The sequence below is a fragment of the Hydra vulgaris genome, chromosome 01, assembly GCF_038396675.1.
Source record: "Hydra vulgaris chromosome 01, alternate assembly HydraT2T_AEP".
NCBI lineage: Eukaryota > Metazoa > Cnidaria > Hydrozoa > Anthoathecata > Hydridae > Hydra > Hydra vulgaris.
In genome coordinates, this window is record NC_088920.1 from 29,675,434 (window position 1) to 29,702,362 (window position 26,929).

General features: G+C 28.6%; 1 protein-coding gene across 1 annotated transcript; it reads right to left on the reverse strand.

Moving 5' to 3' along the window:
• LOC100202316 (motile sperm domain-containing protein 1) lies at window positions 1-21,032 on the reverse strand. Its single transcript, XM_065787867.1, has 6 exons — window positions 20,856-21,032; window positions 7,673-7,748; window positions 4,765-4,903; window positions 4,174-4,243; window positions 3,763-3,933; window positions 1-467 (listed from the first exon to the last, which is right to left on the reverse strand). The coding sequence occupies exons 1-6, from the start codon at window positions 20,995-20,997 to the stop codon at window positions 436-438; spliced, it is 630 nt and encodes a 209-aa protein (XP_065643939.1). The 5' UTR covers window positions 20,998-21,032; the 3' UTR covers window positions 1-435.
• Between the last annotated feature and the right edge of the window lie 5,897 nt (window positions 21,033-26,929).

Here is a 26,929-nt window from a genome sequence, read left to right on the forward strand (position 1 = left end):
TAACAACTTTATATTTTTTAAAAAATTTATAATTTATACAGCATATTTGAAAAATTCTCACGTATATACGTTAAAAAAAAAAATTTATAAATTTTTTATTAAATACTTAATATATAAAAGTTTCTCTTTTAAAATACTTTAAAGAAACTGCGATTGGTTATCGATAAAAAAAAAAAAAAATAGCGCATAAATTAAGTAGAAGAAATAATAATCCTGAATATGATTTCGAAATTTTATTGATTACTTGTAATATTAAAGCATAATTAAAACCTGAAAATTTACTGTAAATATTTTGTTTAAATAAAATAAATTTTTATACTGTATGCCGCTTTTAATGAAAATTTTTTTTCTTAAATCGTCCATGATATTATATAGTTAAAATTTACGTCGCTAATAAGAACGATGTCCATAAATACGAAGGATAGATTAAGTTAGTCATGTTTTCAACACTGCCATTGTAACAAGACCTAAAATAAAAAATACAGAATTAAAAGCTTAAGAGTAAAAGCAGGTTTTGTTAAACAGTTTTTGAATAAGTTAATCTTTTTTTTTTTTTCTCAGAAAAAACTTTTTTACACTTTTTTAAATAGAATTATTAAGAAACATTGGCTCTATAAGAGTAGAGTAAAATTTTATTGAATTTCGCAACCAATTCTATAAATTTTATTGAATTTCGCCACCAATTCTATAAATTTTATTGAATTTCGCCACCAATTCTATAAATTTTATTGAATTTCGCCACCAATTCTATAAATTTTATTGAATTTCGCCAACAATTCTATAAATCTAAATAACTTGAGAAACCAAAAATGCAAAAGAAAAAAAAATTATTCTTATTAAAATTTTGTTTCAACTTCAAAAATTAAAGAAAAATATAAATTTTTTCATTAATAGGAACAGAAAAAACGGGGTGACCCCGTAATAAAAAACCACAATAAAATCTAAGTTTATTTAAAATACAAATTTTTTTTTTAAAAACATTTAAAAAATTTTAAAGCACATTTATAAGCAAATAAATATAAGTAATCTAACAATAATGAATACTCTCGAGTCCTTAACGCATGGAAAGAAAGGAGGGGGTGGGGTGGGGGCGGGGGTATAAAAGGATAGGGGTGGGAGTTTTAGTCCATATCTAATAAGCGGGGGGTATTAAAAGGGGTTGGGAAATTTTTTATGTTACAATATAAGCATTTTTTATAAAAAATTTCAGTTTATAAATCCAAACTAATATTTTTTACTATAAACTACTTAATTCTAGCGTGGCTTGCTGTCAAATATGCATTTTCGAACAGCTGTTTTATAATAATTAAATTGGATATACGCTGATATAAGTTTTATACTTTGGTGAGAAAGCCAAAAGCTTGTTTTTGACAAATTGAGATTTTTAAAGCCTGTTTACGTTGAAAGTGTTTTTATCAGTGACTGAAACAACTATTATCTAATTTTTAAGGCCAATTTTCATTGATTTTTTGTTGTTGTTGTTGATAACAAGTCAAAATTAATAAACGAGGGGATTTTAATAAACATTTTTCACAAACCCATTTTCTTTATTCTAATCTAATTATTAATCTATTAATTCTCCCATTTAGTATTTCTGGAATAAATTTGGAACCAATCAAAATTGGGGAGGAAAAAAACAACACACAGATTCTTTGAAACCTACATTTTGCTCTTTTAATTTTTTAAAGAAATAAATAATTCGACTTTCAAGAGCATTTAAAATTTTTTTTGAAGATTTCTTTTGTCAATTAATTTTCATATCAAGTCTTCAAAAAAATATGTGTTTTTTAACATATATTGATAAGAAATTTGCTTTTCTTCTAATAAAAATGTAAATCATAAAAAAAACTTTTTTTCTGAGTAAAATTATAGTCTTAAAAGTAAAGATCAATTGGTAGCGAAATTTCTAAAGTGGCAAAATTACCCTATTTTACTCGATATAAATTTTATTTTACGATTTTATTCTGTTTTAAAGTTACATGCATTTAAAGAAGAGAAAAAAAAGTTCTATTATACAATGACTGCCTTTTTAAGGTAAACATGTTAATTAGCCATACAATTTCTTTTTGCACGCACCAGTATGCTTTTAATGACCATCTTCTGCATACATACGCATTATTTTTTATAAAATCAACTCCCAACCCTTCCCCTATGCATTAATCTTTTTAAAAATTAAAAACAAAAAAACTTTTAGCTAATTCGACATTCTGTTTAACATCTTTGTTATTTTTTAAACTCAAAAAAATCAATGCTTTTGTTAAAAAAAAAGAAATCAAGTTTTGAGAAGGATAGAGAACTGCCTACGTACTCGCTGTCTTTAACATCCTTCTTCCCCCCCCCCCCTACTTCTTTGTATGCATTCATACATTTTTGGGTAACCCTCTGCCCCCATATATATGCGTACATACTTTATGGACCACCCTTTGGTTATTTTCATTTGATGCATTTTCGTTACATCAAATAAAAATAACCAAGGGGTTTTTAACACTTCTTGCACTTTTTTTTCTTTCTCTAATTTAAGAGTTTTGATTGAAGTTGAGCAAAAGCATTTTTAGATAAATTCTTGCATAGTGAGTTGGTGTAATACTTGATTAATATTTGGCGCCAAACCTTTCAAACATGGCAATACAAACCAACATCTAAAGGCTGAAAATTGCATTGTTTTTAATACAAAGAAGAGCAACCTGGTATAAAACGCACATGCTGTTACCATCAAGTACTAACACATGGGTAACATAGGTAACACATGGGTAACATTGGTAACACATGGGTAACAGAAATTTTTATGGTAACTCAAATAAACATTTTAGTCAGCCATTAGATCAATTGTTTGTCTTCCATTCAACCTGATGGTAAAGTTGTATATTCTGCATTATTTTAGCCTTTTGTACACCAATTTTCTACAAAGTGTTTGGCTTTAAAATTTATGTACGGTTGAAGAAAAACTCCAGCAACATTTACAGTTGTCTACTGTGTAGTTTATTTTTTGATTATTTTTGGGTTACTGTAAGAGAATGCTATGAACCACATTTGCAGAAAAATGTTTGATTACCTTTGTCACAATAGAAGCCAATTTCGTCAAAATTTCGGACATTTAAAAACTATTTTAAACAGTTTTTATTATTTTTTATTAAAAAAAATAAGTATCTTTTTTAAGGAAATGTGTGCAAAGTTTGCTGAACCCGGTTAACTTTGCACACATTGTAAACTTCTTTAAAAAAATACTTTTTTTTTTATAAAAAAATTCATTACAAAAATTAAAAAAAATTTATGAACTGCATAGATTGAAACTCTTTTTTTGAAGGACTTGGTAATTTTAAGGAAAGTTTGATAATTTTTTTTAATTGAATTTGAATAAAATAAATGAATAAAAAGAAACTGAGCTGCAGAATCGTATGTAGTTCTAAGAATTTTAAATCTTCCATAAAAATCATCTCATTAAATTTGAAAAAAAATTAATTATTTTATATTAGCATTTAAATAAATATTTATATAAATAAATAGATATTTTTTATAATTAATATTTAAGTAGTATCTATACTTTTTTTAAAATTTATTCTTGTTATTAAGGTTAGAATTATTTTTCTTAGAGATGCATCAGTCATGTTGCGAATATGGTTTAAGAAAACATCAAACCTCAGACCATTTTGATTGTGAAGCAACTGCTCTAACCATTACATCACAGCTGCTTGATTTAATATAAAATGGAATGAAATCATTTGATTCTAAAGACATACAACTTTTAAAGAAACTACTACTTACCTAAAATATAGGCAGCAATAAGCTTTTGATTAAAAGACATAAATAGATAATCAGGAATATAACTGCTGTTGGCCTTTTCACCATGTGTAGGTAGCATTAAAACAATTATAGATGCTAAACTTATTATTATGACAGGTAAGCTTGGAAGTGAACGTTGAACAATAACAGATTCTAAAATATATTCAAGATTTTAAAAAACAATCTAGTCATCCTTATCAAAATTATATTAGGCTGTAATTATAAAAAGTAATCAATTTTATCTCGTTGCTGTCGATGACTTTGCTGATGATGTTTAACAAATGAGGATGGAATGGGATAGAGGAGTTAACTTAAAGTTTAATTTGTATAAGAAAAAAACTATTAATACTAAAAATATAATATGAGCAAACTATAAATAGAAACTGAAAATACCTCTTCTATTTCTTTCTATTGGTTCACTGCTATCGTTCATACTAGAGCCAGATCTCTTCACTGATTGCACCTAAGGGATAATAAATTTATTTAAAATTCTTAATAAAAAAATTAATCAAAGGTAAATCAATTATTTGCTAAATAATATTTAAAACAGGGATGCGGAGTCCCAAAAAGGACTCCGGATTTTAAAGTCACAAAAAGATTACTTTATCCAAGTTTTTGTTATCCAGAAACTCTAAAAATATAGATAAGTTTATAGACTACTAATAGAAAAAAATTAAGACTTTTAGGTCAGAAGAACAATCATTTTTTGAACCCAGAGTCCTTAGGTATAATGGCGGCAAGGACTCCAGGACTCAAGGACTCCGGGCTTAAAAACAATAAGTTTCAAGCCATTAAATCTCATGAACTTTTTTCTTATAGCAGATCATAAGTCAACAAACAGTTTAGAGCTTCTGAACACTAGAGACTTGGAAAACTTAGAGATATAAAGCCGGAGTCCTTTTGGGACTCCATATCCCTGATTTAAAAACCCAAAAATTTTTATAAGATAAACTACTTAACATAAATGTTTACAAATTATCTTACAACAAACTCTTTACTCTCTGTACATTGAGCCACAATGTCTTTCTTACCCAGCAATTTTTCAACTCCATATTGATACAAATGGATTCTGAATTTATCTTCTCTTTTAGTTATATTTTGTATATCTGTTACACGAACTACTCTAAAATGATTTTTTTTTAAATAAATAAACATAAGAAAGTAAATATTCTAACATTTTTAAAAGATAAATTCTTTTTAACCAGCTGTAAATAAGGTAACAAGCTGGTTAATCTACCCAGAAAACTCTAAGGTCTTTTCCTCTGGTGATTAGATGGTAACCAACCCTGAAAATTCAATGCAACTTTATTCTGATAACTTGCTAATAACACTATGTAACAAAATTGTATTCTTGTTTTGTCCTCAGGTTGAATGTGTAATTTCAAAATCTTGCCAAAAACAAATTGAAACTTGTGTGTTTTTAAGAAAATTCTTGATTTATATTGAATACTGAGCGTAGTTCCAGAATATACCCGAACTCCTAGAATTGTTCAGAAAGTGCTACAAATTTCCAGAATATTCTAGTACTTTCAAGAAACCTGCATAGCTTTCAAGAAACTTCATGAATTTTATAGAACCTACTTGAACTAAAAGTAGCCATACAAGTAAAAAAAAACAACAGATGATTCAAATTAACATTTCAGTTAATTTTTGGAGAGTAAAGGGACAATTAAAATAAAGAATCATATTTGAAGAGAAATTATTTATTCAAATTGCATCAAGAGGTTGTTTGCAACCAGCATATGAGTTTTGTTATGTGTTTAGACAACTTATAAAAAAAAGATCGAAAAAGTTTTATGTGGAAGTTGTGAAATTTGCAAGGCCTACAAGGCATACTTTTGCATGTCTCTTAGAAATCAGGACAAGTTCTTGACACTGTATTTACATGCAAATACTGCAAGAGAAATCTTTAATATGTAATTAGTAATATGAGCTATGCTAAAAGTTGGTACAGGTTGATACAAGGGAGAAAAGGGAGCTATGAAGTTTGCGATCCCACAAATTTAGCAAAAACTGATGACCAACTTAATAGCAACTGCTACTTTTGCATTGTTGTTCCAATAAAAATTTGCTCAGGCACAAATATGCTTCAATTGCTTGTCCAGATATTCCTCTGCCATTGCTCCAGTACCGCACAGCCCTACACTCTCACTCCCCCTAAAGTCATTTTTAGGCAAAAGCAGCAAATCTGATCATGAGGAAGATCTAAGATATACATATTACAGTTTTGCAGGTGCTGTTGAGGAGATGGAGGCCATACTTCCCTAACCCAAGCAAGACATTATTGATCTAATCAGGGACAAATGCTGAGCTTCTGATATCCAGGCTCAAACAGTATTTTATACTCCTCTAACCAGATAGATATTAATGATCTAACTAAAGACCAAGTCAAATGATGAGCTTCTAGTCTCCAAGCTCAAATAAAAAACTTGTTGGATAGTAGTTTGTTAGATAAAAACTTGCAAGTCACAGATTAGAGAAAGCGCCACCAAACATTTTCCAACTTTTTTTGTCAGAAAGATAAGTTGTGCTTCTGCAATGATGTGGCCAGTCTTTCCAATGCTATTTGTATTACATGTAATTTAAAAAAAATGCCACATATTTTTAGACAGTTCCTGGAACCTCAAAGTCATGTTGCTTTACAAAGGAAACAACTACACATCTGATGGCTTACTCTGTGTAAGGACTACATCAGTGTCAAAATATTGCTGAGTGTCTTGTATGTAAGTATGACAACTTCGGATGGAAGGTCATGTGAGACTTCAAAATTGTGCTGTTTCTCAAAGGCCTTCAAAGCAATGTTACAAAATTTTCCTGTTTCCTTTGTCTCTAGGATAGCTGTGACACTATCATAAAAAGTCTGTTAGCAAAAGCAGTGGAAGTTGGAGCTGCTGATAGGACCTTAGAATGTGCTTATGCCATCACTGCACATCAAGTTAGACCTCATCAAGAAATTTTTCACTGCTCTTGACAAGAATTTGGCACCTTTAAAGTACCTCCACGATCTTTACCTGAAGTCATCTAAGGTTAAGGTAAAAACTGGTATCTTTGTTAAGTGATTTACGAAAGATCATAGAATGTGATAAATTCATTAAACTCCTTAACAGTTTGGAGTTGTTTTGTTGCAGCTGTTTATAGCTTAAATCTATGTGGAGTTGACTCAGATTCTCACAAACAATTATGCCTAAATGTTATGCCAAATGCCACTTAAAGTACATATCTTTAACTCAGAGGAGCAAGACAAGTAATTTCATCAAAATATATAAACTTTAAATGTTTTTATCAAGAAAATTATAACCAAAACATAAAGGTTATTTGAAAGCTACATTGTAAAACTGATTTACAGCACACTCTCAACATTCTCTACAGCACACTCTTAACACTCTCTACAGCACACTCTCTACAGCACACTCTCTACAGCACACTCTCAACACTTTCTACAGCACACTCTCAACACTCTCTACAGCACACTCTCAACACTCTCTACAGCACACTCTCTACAGCACACTCTCAACACTCTCTACAGCACACTCTCAACACTCTCTACAGCACACTCTCAACACTCTCTACAGCACACTCTCAACACTCTATACAGCACACTCTCAAATCTAAAAAAAACATTGTTTATTTAAATATACAATTGTTATTTTTTATCAGATGGAATGAATGAAAACATGAAAAATAAAGTTTGTGCTCAATTTAGTTATTTATTCACAGTCTTTAGGCACAATCAATTAAAATTGAATCCAAGGAAAAAAATTGAGCAAGTGTTACACAGAGTAATTAACCTAAGATTCTCTGATACTTTAGCAAAAATAAATTTAATTTTTTTTTTTAACTTTGAAATCTTTTTTTAGAAGCAATGTGGCAAATAAATATGAAATAAACTTACATATCAACACAGCATTTCTGTTTTATAATACCTTCAGATTCAACAACATTATACTTTGTTGGGTTATTGCACAACACTAAAGAGAGAATCGTTTTATTCATAATTTTAAACAAGCAAAAAACAATCCAAGTTAATACTATTTCATATACTCTTTATAATAAAAATTTTTTTTAGCTCGTAATTAAAAGATTTTTTTCTATTTAAAAATGCATAAAAACCCAGGGAAAACTTTAAGATTATCTTGGCTTTTCAAAAATATGAACAATTCCCAAGAGGTATTTATGAATGTTTCTGTACAAGAACTGGTTGGAAGACATTAAAACTTTGCAGGAAGGAAATTCAAAATAAGACTTAAAAGCAACTAGTTGGAAGACATTAAAACTTTGATCGAAATTTAAAATTAAACTCATAGGCAACTTTACAGCTGATAGGTTAAAAACTGAAAATTTTAACTTGGTCGCTAAAATATAAATCACTTACATAATGATTTTTAAAGCATTTTTCATAAAGTTTTTACTTTTTAGGCCTTTTTGTGTGTGTATTTCATTGCTAGTATTTTGAGGAGAACTTTATGATTTAAAAACTTTTATTAAACAAAACTAATCAGTTAATTATATATTTAAGGTTTTCTTAGGTTTAACTTAAATTAAAAAAGTCCCAATGCTATGGTTACAAAAATAAGTCTAGAAAAGGTATATCGTATTTATCAAATGTGATACAATAAATTTGACTACATAAATAAATGATGAACATTTATAAATTTGCCCAAGTGTTTTGGCACATTTTTTGTGAAAAAAGTAGAGGGGCGGATGCAGCTTTTTTTGATGTTTCAGATAGCTGACTTCCAGACATAAAGCAAACTCCAAACATTTATATGTTTATGCTTATGTTAATTAAAAATGCTTTGCAAAAAATTGCAATGATTGGAGCCTGGCAACAAATAAGCTCCAAACTTTTAGCTACATCTGCCCCAGACACAAGTTGATAAAATATTTTTTTACTATTTTTAACTAAATTTATATTCATTGATAAACTTTAAACTTCATACAATAATCTGTGTGTTCAAAAACTATTTAAAATAATTAAATTAATTACCGCATAAAGTTTAAACCCCCCTCAATTTAAGGGGATTACAAATTTAAAATGTTCATAATTTTTGGACGCTAAGAGTTTATTTCATGAAATTTAAAATGTAAAAAAAAATTTTTTTTTTTTTGTTGCTATGTATATATAACTTGTTGCTATCACATTTGGGGCAGGTATAGCTAAATTCTAGGGCTTTTTTGTTCCCAGGCTTCAGTAATTGCAATTTTTTACTTAGCATTTTCATTTGACATAAATATAAACATATAAATTCTTGGAGTTTTCTCTATGTCTGGAAGTTAGTTTCATGTCAGGAAGTTCAAACATCAAAAACAACAACAACAACAACAACAACAACAACAACAACAAGCTATTTATATTCTTTAAATCATTTTACAATAGTTTTGATAATAATAATAATAACAATAATAATAGTAATAATAACAATAACAACAATAATAATATATTATAATAATATAAGATTTAAAAAAATTAATACAAATCATAGTAATAGTAATAATAAGTATGTTTACAATAATTACAATGAAAAAATAATAATAATAACTAATATTATAATGGTAGTTATAAGCATAAAATTATTTATAATAATAAGTTAATGATTTATTTAGGATGGTGTCACTCATACAGAAATCTGATCAAAGGAGTGACACCAATTTTTAAACATAATATAAGTAATAATAAGCAAAGACATGCATTGAAACATATGTACTGTAAACACATAGATTAAAGCACATAGAAAATACATTAAAAATAAGCATGTAGAAAACGTAATTTTCAGGTTATAATGTTAAAAAAAAAGAAAAAACAAACAAAAAGTACTGATGATAATTGTAGTAATAACGAAAAGAAAATTAAAAGAATATTTTAATCGTAAGGATAATATGTCTAAAAGTTAGAATAAAAAGTTTTTCAGAATTTTTTTAAATTGATATTGTTTAAGATGGAGTAAAGGTATTTTAGGATATAGTTTTTTGGACTCATTCAAAATGCATGCAAGGCTCCTGTTTCATTCACAGACGCACTGATAAACAATAGAACTTTTACCATGCTTCTGGGTTTTAAAAGATAGTACATTTAGTTTTCCATTGTGTCTAGTAGAGTTGGAATGTAATAATCTACTTTCTGTGAACAAGTTTGTGATAGGAAATGGTAAGTTTTTATTTAAGAAGTCAAAATCAAAAAGAAAATTAGCATACTTTACTAGCGCTGGAAATGTTGGAATGAAAAGTTTTTTGAAGGACTTCCATGTATCTGATTTAATTGGTTGAAAGTTTATTATTCTAATGAATTGACGCTGAGATGATAGCAATTTGTTAATGCAATAGTTTCCAACTAGACCCCAAACTTGACAACAATATCTAAGATGAGATGAGAATAATGCATAGTAAATATTCTTTAGTGTAACTTTATCGACATATTGACAAATTTATAAAACCATACTGTTAGCTTGAGAGGTAGTTTCTTGCTTAGTTCATTAATATGAAAGTTCTATGAAAGATTGCAATCAATTAATACACCAAGATATTTAATAACTCTTGAAGGATATAGCCGTTTATTATTAATTTTGATTTTGATTTCCACAATTTTAAATAAATTCTTTTTTCTCGGAGATAAAAAAACATTAGTTCAGTAAATGCTTTTCGGTGTTGAGACATATTAGGTTAGCATTTAACCAGTGAACTATACCTTTTAGATCAGAATTAACATTTTTACATAAAGAATGATATGATTTTTTTTTTTTTTTTTTTTTTTTTAGATTATTCACCTCCCCAAGGCCCGAGGGGGGCCACTACAGTCGAGGAGGCTACTCATTTTTTTGTGTTTTTATTTTTTAGTTGTTATTCGTGGTGCAACCCTCTCTCAACTCTTTAACTCCGAAACACGAACCTTGCCGAGCAAGGCCGCTGCGCGGAGAAACTAAGTTGAGCGCGGTACTTCCAGGGACGTGGTGGGAGTCGAACTCCGAATTTGTTGATGTGAAAGAGATTTGTATCATCAGCAAACAGATGAACTGAAGAGAAGTGAACAGAGTTGATTAGGTCGTTAAGGTAGATTAAAAATAAAAGAGGACCTAGAACAGAACCTTGAGGAACACCACACAAAACTGATTTATTACTAGAATTGAAACCATTAATACTTACAAATTGTTTTTGATCTAAAAGATAAGATCGAAACCAGTCATTTACAATACCGCAAATTCCATAATGATTTAATTTAGAAATCAAAATACTATGGTCAACGGTATCGAAAACTTTTTGTAAATCGATAAAACACCACAATCGAAATGACCAGGATCAAGAGCTTTCCTAATTTTTTCTGTTATACTTATTAATGCATGGCAAGTAGAATGTTTTGATCGAAAACCAAATTGAAAATCGTTTAAACAATTAAATGAGTTTAGAAAAGAGTACACTCTAGAATACATAAGTTTCTCAAGAAGCTTACTAATGTTAGATAAAAAAGAAATAGGTCTTAGAGCATGAAAGTTTAGAGCCATTTTTAAATATTGGAATAACGCAAGATAATTTCAAAATATCAGGAAAAGTTCCATTTATAAACAGTTGGGAGGTGATTTATTAAAATTTTTTACATTAATTAGAATGTTAATGCCTTTCCAAAGTTCGCGAAGATTTTTTACATTTTCTGAGAAAAAAATTTTTAAATGGGTTTTTTTACTAAGTTTAATTAATGTAATTATCATATATTTATATCGTTTAAAAATACTTTCAAACTATTTTTTATTAACAAGATCTTTAGATCTTATCATTTTTTGTTGGAAAAGATTGCAAACTTGAATAGATTTTACAATTCCTTTTGTAATCCATGGTTTGAATCAACGTTTGAAGTTTTTGATACTTATTTTTTTAAGCGGGGCGTAGCGATCTAAAATCAATGTTGTTTCAGTAATAAATGTTTTGGAAACATGTCAATTTTTGATAAATCAAATTTAAAATTTTCTTTATTAAAGTTTTTAAAACTCCTGCTATATAAATTGTGTCTGTGTGGTATAAATAATTTATTGAAATTGGGACAAATACAAAATTGAGGTAAGTGATCAGAAACAGAAGTTGTCAAACTTCCTGAAACAATTTCATAAGCTATTAAACTAGAGAAAAAATTATCAATAATTGCAGCAGAGTGATCAGTAATTCTAGTCCGCAAAGTAATAAAAGGGCGAATATTATAAAAAGAAAATAAGTTTGAAAAATCAGACGTCGCAATGTCATTATTTGAATGCATCAGATCAATATTATAATCACCAAGTAAGAAAATAGATTTATTTTCAGCAGATATTTTTTGAAGTAAGACAGACATGATATTATTAAAAATAATAATATCCATGCAAGGGTGTCTATAAATGCAACCAACAACAATATTAATATTTTTAGAAAAAATAACTTCAACAAATGTGGATTCTAAACAATTAGGTGTGTAAATCATTAAATCAACTCTTCGTGTGTAAATTAGTTTTTTTGATAAATATAATAAGGTACTACCACAAGAGGATTCTGTTGGTGTTGCTCAATGTTGTAATTATCAATGAGAATTGGATGAATTGCTCCTTTTTTTAACCTTGTATCAGTTATACCAATAATAAAAAAATCAAAATTAATTAATGATAGTATTATGTTTAAATCCTCAAAATGTTTTTGTAACGATGATATGCTTAGATGAAAAAAGGAGATTATTTTATTTATTATTATTTTATTTTATTAAAATTAAGTGTACATAGTTCGCTTATGTCATAATATTTACAAACCATGTCTAATAAAGTAGAAATTTCTTCCTAGAATCTAAAACACAAGATGAAACATAATTATTAATTTAATTAGAAACTTTATTTAAATGAAAAGACAGGAAAAGGTTTGTAGACAGAGGTAAATCATCAGAATTTTATCAGAAGAAAATAACAACTTAAATTCATTATCTTGTACATCTGTGAATGGAAAGACACTTTTAATACAGTTTACACAATTTTGCAACGACCAACTTAATTGTAATAAATTGTATTTAGTATCATTAGGCCTGTTACATTTTGTATGAGTCCAAAATAAACAAATATAACATTGAGATAAGCGGCAACTTTGGCTAATTAATTTTTTACACAGATGACAGTTTAAAGCCATAATAGAACCGGAATATAAAAGAGAATGTAAGAAACAGTAAGTAGGAAGTAAATAGCTTTGTTATTAATAATTGTTAAAAAAAACAATAATGTGTATGAATATAATTCATACACATTATTATATTGGTTGTTCCTAATAATAAATTATTAGGAACAACCAATTACAACATCGAAAAAACTAACAATTATAATGAATAATAATAATAATGGTAGTTAAACAATAATGCAAACTAAATAAGTAAAAAAACTAATCAAAGTTGAGAGAAATGTTAATTAAAAATATAATAACAATAAAAATAAATATTTGATATTATATATCGAAATAAATAATCTAATAATAAATTGTAGTAATATAAAAAAAAATAAAAGTGTAATATTTAAAATATAATAAAAAATAATAAATGCAACAATAATAAAAATAAAAACTATAAAAATTATCTTCTCTTTTAATAAACTGATCTTCTCTTCTTATCTTCTTATTAATTTATCAACTTTATCTCTTTTTTTTTTTTTTTTTTTCTTCTTCTTTTTTTGTTAAGTTAAAATCGATGTTCAAATTTTCTTTTATTTGTTTTTCTAAATGTTAATTTAAAAAAACAAATAAAAGAAAATTTGTGATAGCTGCAAGTGGGAAGTTTTTCAAGCTTTGTATCTTTGCTCTATTTTGCTTTGGATTATCATCTTTGACTTCTTAGAGATATGTAGTAAAAACTAATGTCTAGGATTTCATTTTGGAAGAAATCTGCAAATGTCATAAGTATATGATTAGTTTTTGTTCTATGAAAAGCTGGCAATTGAAGTTAGTCTTTTCACAGCTATCAATACCATCACAATTTACAGCAATTTTTTGCAAAAAAAGATTGTGTACATTTCATAGTGAGATCTTGTTAATGGTGGCAAATATTTATGAAGTATTTTCAATTTTTATATTAGCCAGCACACTCATCTGAAAAGTAGTGAACAGTTTCTATTTACTGACAAATATTGAATTTAATATATTTAATTGTTAACTTCATCATATAATATACCATATCTGCATCATGCTGTAAATTATTAGAGATGATACACATTAGATTGCATTTCAGTACATTGCTTATTTGCAACATATTTTGCCATGTACCTTAAGTGCTTAATACACCAGTGGAAAGGGGGAGGGGTGCACCATAGTATAAAGCTTTTGTAAGCTTATTAAATTCTATTGAATTATATTGAAACAGCTGTAAAAAAAAATGTGCATTTGACCGCAAACCACATTAGAATTAAATTGTTTATTTGCGTTCTGTAAAAAATTCCCATCCACCCAATTATTAAGACCCACTTGTTTATTAAGACAACCACCCCTTTCCTTCCAGGTTATTAGATCTAAACTAAAATCCCCCATCCTCCTTTTTATTCCCACCCCCATCTCTTGTATTATGCACCCAAGAGTAAGAATCAACAGTAAGTTTTTGTAACTTATTTGTCAGAGTATTAATAAAGCTACTAGTGATTTCAGTTAGACTAACTAGCTTTTGCATGTGAGATCTTCAAGTTATACTCAAAAAATCTTTTTCCCCAGGCATTTATCAACAAATTTATCTACTGCCTTTTGAGATATTTCCTTTTTTTTTCAGGAAAAGATAAAATACCATTTTTCTGCAGCAATTTCCATAACATCTGCACCATGTAGCTAGTAAAATTAAACTCTTCTTCTATATATTTCATTTATGATTTATTTTTATTTTCTATCCATGTTAAGTGCTTTACGTTAAACTTCTTAGGTAATTTATTGAGGGAATCTTCTAAGATCTACATTTAAAGTCCTTTCAATTCTTAAATTTACTGTTTGTTAAAAGTCCATCTTCCTTAAATAACATAACCTTACATGAAGGACATATCTTTACTCCAGGAATAACAGCAATACCAATGTTGTTCAATTTTCTAGCAAGTTGAATATTAATTTTCTTACATCCTCCTAAAAATATGAATGATAATTAAAACTTTAAATGTCATGCTTATTCATATGATTTAATGAATTTTTCCGAAAAAAATTCTCTTCTTACTTTATTATAATACTAATTTTATAATAAAAGCTTTCGATTCCGTTTTCAAATTGGTCTCCAGTTACAAGTGGAGTACCGCAAGGGTCTGTCTTGGGTCCGTTTATGTTTATTGTTTATATAAACAACTTACCGAATGAGTTATCAACGAACTGTAAAATGTATGCTGATGATATTAAACTAATTAAAATAATTAGATCATCTTCTGACATAGAAAAGACTAAAACAGATCTAAACAAATTAATAACATGGTCACAATTATGGCTATTAAAATTTAATGTCAGCAAATGTAAACGCATGCATATAGGTAGCAAAAATACTAGGCATATATACACAATGTATGATTCAGTGCTAAATAGAGTTGAACTACCAGAAACAAAAATTGAAAAAGATTTAGGAATTATGATTTCAAACGACTTAAAATGGTCTAGTCAAGTTAGTTATGCGTATGGTAAAGCTAATAAAATGTTAGGAATAATAAAACATTCATTTAAAAACTTAGACATAAACGCATTTAAATTATTGTACACCTCTCTTGTAAGACCGCATCTAGACTATGCAAATTCAGTGTGGTGTCCTTACTTAGAACAAGATTAAAAAAAAATTGAATCGGTACAACGTAAAGCAACACAAACAAAATGTCTTCAAGGGAAAAACTATGAAAGTAGACTAACCTACTTTAAATTAACGACTCTTGAAAAAAGACGCGAACGTAATGACTTAATCCAACTTTTCAAAATAGTAAAAAAAATAGATAACTTAACATTGGAATACCCACCAGATTTAATAACTTCAAATATGAGAGGTCTCAATATGAGGTTTCATAGACAATTAATTAAAAATCCAAAGAGGTACTATTTCATAACAAACCGTGTTATTAACAGCTGGAATAATTTAGATCAAAACATTGTAGATTCTAAAACACTTAAAGAATTTAAATCAAAGTTGGACTTATTTTTAACATAAATTGGCTGTTAAAGCCTAGATTACCTAGGCTCCGTACATTGTCATTGTACATGTACACAGTTATTATTAAATAAATAAATAAATAATCATAATAAAACTTAAAAAAGTTTTATGGTTAAACAAATACGTTTTTTTTTTCTTTTTTTGTGTGAACTAAATGAATAACATCAAGTTATGTATATTCTGGAATAATGTTTTAAGTAAACATATTCATGGAATAGGTAAATAATTGTATGTTCACTCATTTCAATTTAAAAAAATCACTTTGTTTTTTACCTAAATTGTAGAACATTACTAATAATTATAGACCAATTTCACTCACATGCTCTTGTTGTCATGCAATGGAAAGAATTATTAACTCAGATATTATTAAATACTTAACTCTTCACAAAACAATTGTCAATAATCAACATAGTTACCTCAAGAAACGCTCTACATGTACTAATCTCTTGGAATCTGTTAATGATTGGAGTATTGCATTAGACAAAAGTCTAACAACAGATGTTGTATATATCGACTTTCAAAAGGCATTTTATTCTGTATCTCATCCTAGATTACTAGCCAAACTTGGTCTATTTAACATAATAAAACAAAGAAATTTAAAAAATTGGATTACTACATTTCTTAACAATAGGAGTCAACAAGTTAAAGTTGGAATTTCATAATCAAACCCAACTTATACTGTTAGCAGAGTTCCTCAGGGTAATGTGTTAGGCCCAACATTATTTTTACTATATATTAATGATATACCTGCTATTGTTAACAATCTTAATTGGTCTTAAAAGCTTTATGGCAACGACATCAAGTTATACAGTTCAATTTGCAATACAGACCATAGCCATCACTTAGTTAATGCTCTTGATAACGTAGTACTTTGGTCAGAAACATGGCAACTACCTATTTCTACGAGTAAGTCTTTTAGATCATAGGATTGTGCCTGCTTCATCAAGAAAATTCATTAACTTTAACTATAAGTTAAGAGATCATATTTTAGCTTGGTCTTCTATTCCAAAAGATGTCAGTGTGACTCTGGATTCTCAACTGAACTATAAAAAGCTTATTTCAAACGTTGTACATGCAGCTAATACCAGAGCATATAAAAATAAATTTTAAAATGCTTTAAGTCTCGCAATCCTAGTATCTTAGCAAAAGCCTGCAATACATATATTAGGCCTATATTTGAATATTTTGCTTCCTAGTTTGGTCGCCATATCACGTTGAACTAATAAAGGTAGTTAAGAACGTGCAAAAACGTTTCACAAAAAAATCCTGCACTTAAACAATTTAACATACAATAACCGACTTCAGTTGCTTGATCTGGAGTCGCTTGAGATAAGGTGAGTAAAACATGATTTATTGACTTGCTTCAAAATTCTGCATAACTTGGTTTTAATTGATAAATTTATGTTTTTATCATTGACAACACATGACTACATAAATATAAAATGCACAAACACAATGCCAACTAGATATTTACAAATTTAGTTTCTATTACCAAGTTGCTAACATTCGGAATCAGTTGCCTTTCAATGTTGTTAATGTCAATAATATATCAACATCTTTAAGAGTAAAATTAACTCAATCAATTTTGAAAATGTTGGCATTGGCTGCATATCTTATTGTTTAGTTGAATATAAATTATTTATTCAATTTTGTACACTGTTACATAAATTATTCATTTTGGGGCACACTGTTGATGTCCATCAATATGGACATGCGTGTCTTTTAGAACATGTATTCTAATAAATACAATCTAATGTAAAATGATTGCTAATTATTAACCATGAGCGAGACTAGGTTTTTTTTTAAACCAAAACAAGATCGAGACGAGAAGTTAGTACTTCTCGTGAGACCGAGAAGAGACGAGACGAGAAATTTAACAATTTTTGAAAACAAATTTATTAAAATCCAAGTGAAAAAAAAAAATGTAAACATGGTTTTGACAAATAGACACAAATGGCATTTGTCAAATGTAAACAACTTTTTCAAATATAAATTCAGAATTTTTTTGCCAAACTTTTCCAACAAGACAATGTTTTTTCTGATTAAGATAATTTGTTCTATTTTTTCTGGGTGTAAGTTGTGTCTGGATGATCGGACGACATTTCCACCTAAGCTAAAAACACTCTCTGATTTAGTTGAACTTGCTGGAATAGCTAAAATTTGTCTAGTTAATGAAGAGAGTTCTGGCAATGTATGTGAATGCAATTTCCACCAATCAAGAATCGGAAAGTATTTTTTGGCATCAGGGAGATATTCATACTGGCACATTTCGCTCAAAATAGGATTCAGATCTGACGTTTAAATTGCGCTTCAGTTTTGAATTAGGGGACAAATCTGCTGAAAAGACTCTGGCAACAGGTTGGCACTCAACATTATCCTTAACTTGTGAGGCTAACCATTCTTTTGTTGTTTGAAATTTTTTGAAGAGCTTCAAGTGAAGTCCCTTTAAAGCAGGATTTAAGTAGTTTGCTGCAGCACTCAATAAGTTTTCAGTGTGACAAAGAGGAAATCTTTTCTCAATGCAGTTTTTCAAGTTTTTTGCATACAAGACACCGTAGCCATTTTTTCCATCTGTCTCAATAAATTGATCAATTTTGTCATGGATTAAATAAAGAGAATCGGCGACAGTGTTAATTGTTGGAATAGACTCAGCCGACCACATTTCTGTAGCTTCTTTAAGTGGTGCCAAAATTTCTACTGCTCCCTCGATTGATTTCCACTGTGATGCACTGATGGTCTTTGAAGAAAAAATATCTTCATTTGCACATAAGCTGATAATTGCACTCTTTAGATGTAGGACAGAAGCCATGCAATCCAGTTCACTATTCCATCTTGTGTCAACAAATTGGCGTAACTGTCTAAAATTGATTCCTTGAGCGTCTGATTCTGATTCAAGCAACGCAGCTGCAACTGTTGACCGGTGAGTTAAAAAAGCCAAATCTTTGCATGTTTGCAACGCATCATCCATTCCAGCAGTCATTCCAAATGAGTCTCGAACTGAACATTGCAAAATATGATTGTTGCACAAGTATTGGTCAAGGCGCTTTGACAATTTGACTGCAATTTTCATGTTTCTTGCCTGGTCGTTCACGCAGTACATTGGCAAATCAGCAGGCAAATTTAGTTCTTCTAAGAAAGAATCCAGCTTTCCTTCAATTAAGATACCTGTGTGTCGGCCTGGGAACTGTTGGACATGGAGTGTCCAGTGATGTAGTCTCCAATTTTTTTCAATAGCATGAAAAGTCCAAGAGATGTAGCTGTCCTGAGCTCTAGAAGTCCAAAGGTCAGAAGTAAATGCAGCACTTTTTAGATTTGGCATAATCTCCGTTATTATGTTCTTCATTCCAGCTTGAACTTCTCTTGACCAAATTGAAAGCTTTCTTGAATATGTTGTTCTGTGATGAAGGCTCTGTGATGAAAATTTTTTAACTAGATTTTTTTTAAAAATTTAATTAAAAAATCTAATTAAAAATCTAATTTGTTTTTGTCAAAAACAAATTAAATTTTTAATTAGATTTATTGAAATCACGGAGTCAAAATATTAATTAATTAAAAAAAAAAATTATTAAGCATTTTGTAAATTATAATAATTTTTAATTTGGAAAATAATATAATATTCAAGTCTCGTTCTATTTCTCGCGAGAATTTTCTATTTCTCGTTTCTCACGAGAAGCCCCATTTCTCACAAGAAACGAGAACGAGACGAGATCTCGCTCATGGTTACCAATTATGATTTTATTCAAATGAGTTCATGTTGAAAAATAAAAAACAAAAACAAAAAATGCAATTGCAAGATGGTTTAATAACAGGTAGCAATTAAGAAAGATTGCAATTTATAAATTTACATTCATTCCATTAAACCAAAAAAAATTACTTTTGCTGTGAAGTTTGTAATACCACAATGAAATAGAAGGTGCATTAATTTGTTGCTATATACAAAATAATGTTGTATTTGTAGATTTGAAAAAAAATCCTTTTTGTCAGAACTTAATTCTTAATAAGTGAAACAGACTGAGTGTAAATCTCATATATCAGTAACAGAATGAGTGTAGATCTCGCAAATCAGTAACAAGTTATAAAAGTAATGTTTTTTTCCACTTATATGGAATACAAAACATATTAAAACAGGATATGCAACTTTGATGAATTTTTATAAGAACGTACAATACAGCAAAAGAAATACAATAGAATAACTTTCCATTCTTTCCAAGAATAATACATAAAAAAAATTTAATTACTACTAATCATCAATAATTTTGTGCCACAAATACACCTTTGCACTACCTATGAATTTTCCAACTTCACAAAATACACCTTTGCACTACCTATGAATTTTCCAACTTCAATAAAGATTTTAGTTAATTTTTGTTTAAAATAAAAAAAATTTTCTACTGAATGAAATGCTATGATAATAAATTTTTTTTTTAATTAACAACAAAAACATTGATACTTGCTTCCTTCTTTTAAACAAAAAAAATTTATTTAAAAAAATTATAACTGGTTTTTACTGTACTGTTATTGCACATATATACCTGAATTTTCAGGGATAAACATGACCAAATGTAGTTATATCAACTGATTTTAAGAGGATAAGAGAATGTCAAGAGAGAGAATTTTGTTTAGATTTTTTAATATGATGCCTTTAAAAAACTTTAAAATTAAATTTATAATTTCATTATCAAAATTAAAATTCAACTGTTGATATAATGGTTCAAACATATATCTTTAAAAACAAAAAGACAGAGATCAAAAACAAAAAACTTTTTAGTGAAAAAATAAAAAAGAATATTGTTTTTAATTTTTTTAATAACTTTATGGGCAACAATATTTAAGAACCTTCTATCAAATTAGTAAACTAATAGGTGGTAAAAAAGTGAACTTAAAATTTATAAACTTATTTCACAGAAAATAGGCTAAAAAATTAAAAAATTTTAAAATACATTACCTTTAAACTGTAATGCAAATTCATATGGGTTATAAAGTGTTAGAACTTGTTTATGTGATGATTGATTGTCAGAAAAAAAGTTTAAGGTTTCAGGGAACACAAACACTGGTAATTTGCCAACACTTTCTTCTTTTGAACTCATTAAATCTAAATGTTATTTTATTTTTATAGACAACAATGAAAAATTTACGTTTTTATTTAAAGTCAAAGATGAATATTGGAAATAAACAAACAAAAAAGTGATAAAAATTAAAATTAAATCTTTGTTGATCAAAAATAAATTATGGTAACATAAATAAACGGTTTTTTTGTTCGGCGAATTATTATTTTTCCGTAAATAGTTTTACAAGAATTCCTTAGCTTAGAACTTTACTTCATTTTATACCAGTGATTCCAAAAGTGGTCTATATCGACCCCCAGAAGTCCAGGGGTCCATGACAATCTGCAAGGGGTTTACGTCAGCAAAAAAGTCAATTTCACTTCAGTTAAAAATTTACAAAAAATCAATATCAAGTTAGTAGGGGGTCTACGACGCAAAAAAGTTTCGGAGCCTCTGATTTATACCGACCAAAAAAACTTTTATTCCTGTTGCGGCCAACATGAGGTTAAATAAAATCTTACTCTAATTAGAGAGTATGATTTTTTTTTGATTTTTTATCTTTTTTGTTGTTGTTGTTTGTTTTTTTTTGCGCCTAAAGAAGATATAATGGTCTTGTCAAAATGCATTTAACTTAGAAGATCACACCTCCTTTCATTACAGACATATGAAATATGTCTAGAGCTTGTTTCTAACTAAGCAACTCTTACCGCTTAAATAACGACCGTAGCTCAGTGGTTGATGCGCTTTAATTTTAAATTTCGTAAAAACTTTACCTAATTTCTTTTTAAAAAATTTTAAATTTTATTTATTTCTCTGTTGAAGTTCAAAAACAATAATTATGTCAAGTTTTCGAGTTCGTTCTCCTCTTCCATAAAAAAACAAGAGGTTGTAATTTTAGGAATTTATTTGTTCCCAAAATCCAATTACAGCAGTTTTTTTGGTAAAAAAAAAAATCCTCATTAATCACGGCATTAGCAATTTCGAGAACCAGTTGCTTTCATTTATCAAAAAATTCGTTGAGACATTTTGTCGAAGTAAATTGTTTTGCCAACTATAAGGTCAAATGAATTGCCTGGAGTTTAAATCGTTTTTAATTGCAGTTTAAAGCGTTTAACGTCGATTCGCGTTGTTTTAGGGGTCATCTATAAATTACGTCACCTAATTTACAATCGTTTTTGAATCCCCCTCGTCACAACATCGTAACACATTTGTAAAAAGTCCTGCATGAGATGTCACAAAAACACTCCTTTACCACCCCCTCCCCACGCCTAAAGCTTGACGTAATTTATAGACGACCCCTTACGTATATGTACAAATTTTTTTAGCACCAACTACCTCTATAATCTCGAGATGCGATTTTTCCGAATACCGAATATCGGCTAGGTGGTCGGCCAAAGCACCGAATATTCGCTAGTAATATAAATTTGAACAAAAAAAATTAATGCTCTGAAAAAGATTGTAATGAATAATACATCACTTTTTTGTGCGGGAATTTCGAAGCGAACAGACGTGTTTTTACTACTGCAAAATTTAATAAAAGAAAAGTGACATTGAATAAAGGAAGAAAGACTACTTTGATAGCGGTTGATGTTAAAGTTGTTTGAAAGTTTTTTTTTAAGGTTTGTAAGTTGTTGTTGTTCTTTTTTTTTTCTAATACTGTTTTGAAAGTTTGAAACTTCTATTAAATGTCGTTGTTTTTGTAAACTATCCTGGTATTTTTATTATTTTTTTGAAGCTTTTTAAAGTTTTAAAGTCTGATTTTAAATTTGTCGTTTTTATTGAAAAGTGTTTTGTATTTGAAAGTTTGAAAGCTTTTGTGGTTGTTATTGTTGTTATTTTTTTTATTTTGCGCTTAATTTTGATTAAAAAATTCATACATTTGCATTTATTTATTTCATAACTTAAGTCGTACACCAATTACTATGGAAGTTTCTATAAAAAAAATCTAATGAAAAACATGTTAGATGAACAAAGAAAGTGTATTTAAAAAGAAACAGAAAAACTTCTTATATAGCAAGAAAATAACTTTGCATAAATCACTCGCGCAAATATGAAAATAATAACAGAAAGACTAGAAAAGATTGAAAATGATATGAACAACAACAAAATAAAAATAAAGAGTATGCAAAAAGATATTAGTGAATTTATTTATTTATTTGAAAACAACAGAAAGACCCGAAGACCCACTAATACTGGAGTATACATTAAGAAATTATTTACTGAAATGTTAAGTTGTATTAAGTGATGGACAAGTTTGAACAAAATTGAACCATCTTGAACAAAGTAGTACAGCTAGACGGTTCTTAAACATCGAGACAGACGATGCAGGCACCACATTCTCCGATAAACTACTACATACATTAACAATTCAATTAGAAAAGAAACACTTTGTGCTGTTTAAATTACAATGATATTTGTACAGTTTAAAGTTAACACCACGATTATTCAAGTAAGAAATGAGAATAAGAACATTTGATAGGTCAGTGTCCAGTTTACCATTAAGAATTTTGTAGCACAAAACTAAATCTTTAAACATTCGTCGATATTCTAACGTATTGAGCTTCATTATGTCTAGACGCTTATTATAGGAAACTGAACACAGACCAGCAATTTCTTTAGTAAAGAAACGCTGAACTTTCTCAATTTTATTAATCAGGCATAAGATAAACATAGTGAAAAGCAATATTCAAGCATAGGTCTTTAACTATAGCTTTTTACCAAAGGCTTTAACCATCAGCAATCTATCTCGTGAATAAAAAGATTTTAGAATAAGATAGGCTCTTGACATAGCTTTATGTACTATAAGATTGATATGTTGATTAAATTTAAGATTCCTATCAGTGGTAACTCCAAGATCTCTTATACAGTTAACATGGGCAAGTTCATGGTTATTTATAGTATAAAAACGATGGGTTATGTTTTGACTCTAGTTAGCAATTGTACAGACAAAGGATTTTCAGTTTCTATTTGAAGTTGCCAAGTACAACTCCATTCGTACAAACGATTAAAAGCTGTGTGAAGATCTGACTGTGGGCCACGTACATCATAGACTGAATATATTTTGTTATTATCAGAAAAAGGTTTAAATTTGACATCAAGCTCTTTATTAATGTGGCTCACACCGCTTGTTACAGATATAGCGTGGGAAGTAACATTGTTTAAATTTACCACCAGTGGTCTCATGTGCAAAAAATTAGTTAGTCTAATCAGAAGATTGCCAACTATTCCGTTAGCGGGTAATTTCATTAGTAACTTAGGATGTGAAACTGAATCGAAAGCTTTCTTAAAATCAAAATAAATAATATCTGTAGGAATGCGGCGCTGAAGATTTAAAGTCCAGTCATGAAGACTTTCTAGAATATTAGTAAAGGTACTACATTTACGAATAAAACCATGCTGCTCCTTTGTGATTAGGTTATTGAGTAAAAAATAGTTTATCAGTTTGTTATTAATGATTCGTTCGATTAGACGACAACAAGTAGATGTCAAGAAGATGGGTCTATAATTACTTGGATCAGCTGTTGATACCTTTTTGTGAATTGGAAAAACGTTTGCTACTTTCCAGTCTAACGGTAAAGTACCATCTTTAAATGAAGTATCAAATAGATGTCTTAAGATAATTGATAAACTATTGGCACAATTCTTTAGGAAAACATTGGGAATGCCATCTAGACCAGTAGATGTGGCGGGTTTTAGCGCTCTCAGTATTTTTTCGATTGTAGAAGGAGAAAAGTCAATAGACGACAGACAAGTTGAATGTACGTTAACACAATCTATAAACTTTGGTGATAAACCATTATTGACTGTAATAACTCTTGCAAAAAAGTTATTAAAATTACAAGATATTTCTACTTTATTTTGACAAAGGGTATTATCAGATCGACGAATGTCATTGAGTTTATTACAGGTTTTGAGTTTTCCATTAACAAAATTAAAGAAACTACCAAGGTTGTCTTTGCGTATCATCTTAAGTTCTTTTGCTGCATGATACTTTCAAATGGAATAAGAAAATTGTGCGACAATTGATTTATAAGCAGCTTAGTCATTAGGTTTAGCTGTTATTTTTGCTCTTTTCCATGCGATTGCTTTGTTGTTTATCAACTCAATAAAAGCTTCCTCATTTTGAATTAATGTCTTTAGAGAGGCAAAATAATAAACGCGGTTGGAGTTTTTATCTATTTAAATGAAAATATCGCGCATTGCCTTAGGAATGATTTAAGTGTTTTTGACGGTGATAAGGAAATTTTAACTATTAAAATTCTAAACAATCATACAAGAAATATTTTATTAAGCTGTTGTTATCGACCACCTGGTGGGATAAGTGAAAACTTGAGCATTTTTTTCAACAAAATCTTTTTAAGAAAAGAATAAATAAAAAAAAAATAACTTTATTATCGGAGATCAGGAGCTATTTCCTTGATCAATCGCCCTACTAAAGTCACAGTAAACTCAGCGACTCCGCTAGATAACATCATCACAACAGATATCTTTAACAATGATATTCAAAAAGGAATTCTAAAAGTAGATACATCTGACCATTTTCCAATTTTTTTAACAATTCGATAAAGCCCTAAAATAAAAATTCAGCACAAAATAATTTAAAAACGTATGTTTGACCACGCTAATTTAGAACAGTCTAAAGAACAATTGTCGTTATTGCATTGGAAGCAAATAGACTTTAGCAGCAATGCAAACATTATTTACAAATTTCTTTTTAAAATATTTTATTCTATTTATGATGCTAACTTTCCAGTTTGTGAAAAAGTTTTAAGCTGAAAAAACATAAATTCACCTTGGTTTTTAAAAAAAGGGTTTTAAAAAGTCATCCAAAGTAAAACAAAAACTATACATAAAATATTTAAAAACAAAATCAACCGCGGCTGAAAAAACATACAAAGACTACAAGTTGCATTTATTCTAATTAGTTATTTTCTGATTTATCCTTTTAAGCGTTTGAATAAGTCTATTAATCTCTTAAAAAAAAACAAAGCAGTAGGAGCTGATGAAATTAATGGAAACATAATTATAGAGTGTTATGAAGAGTTAAAAGTTATCCTATTTAAAGTTTTTAAAGCTATTGATCAAAGAGTTTTTCCCATACATACATAACATATATATTGCAATTATAATAGTAGGGGATATACCTGATATAAAATAATATTTTTCGTAAAAATATATGCATTGCACATACTAGTTGTATGTGCAATGCATATATTGTAATGACAGATTAGTTGCGTTACGTGTGTGACGAGTATGAAAACATTATTTTGAATTTCGAGCTTTAATTACAATTTTCTGCTAACTGGCTATGATTAAAAAAAAAAATTGGTCTGTTAATGGTAAAATATTGGTGTTTATAACCTATATTTTCATTTGTCATAATTACTAGACCTTCATGGAAATAAATTATATACTTTTGCGTTACGTGTGTGACAAATTTTGTTACATGTGTGACATAGTACAAATTTTAAATGATTTTTTATATTTAAAACAAATTTTTTTTAAATTCATATTTTATTAACATAAAGCATATACTTGAATAAAGATCCAACTTAATAGCACTTTTAAATGATTGCTTTTTCAAAGTTTTATTTTGTTCAGCTTTATTTCACCAGTATATATTTTATCATCGTTCTGCACAGAGCACCAATCATTTTTAGCCATTTCCAAAGATGTAGGTGTTATTTTAAGGAATACGTCATTAACATATTTTATTTGAAAATCAGATGATCTTAAATCACTAGTTTTGAAAAATGACAAACATCCTTTGAAGCATTGACATGATGAATTTTTCGAATGCCTGGTGTTTTTTTGACTTCTAACCAAGGTTTTTTTTTTTCTATTTTAATACTGATTTCATCGTTGCTAATGTGGAGAATAGTAGTAGATACCATTATGTGGAGAATAGTAGTAGATACCATTAATGGTTTCAGAACATTGAAAAGATCCATAGATGTTTGTACACATACTTTCT

Coding starts and splice junctions, on each gene's coding strand:
- LOC100202316 (XM_065787867.1), bottom strand. CDS start 20,997: ATGAGTTCAAAAGAAGAAAGTGTTGGCAAATTACCAGTGTTTGTGTTC. Junction 4,904..7,672: donor CAGAAATGCTGTGTTGATAT/GTAAGTTTATTT, acceptor AAATCATTTTAG/AGTAGTTCGTGTAACAGATA. Junction 468..3,762: donor TATTGCTGCCTATATTTTAG/GTAAGTAGTAGT, acceptor TTTTTATTTTAG/GTCTTGTTACAATGGCAGTG.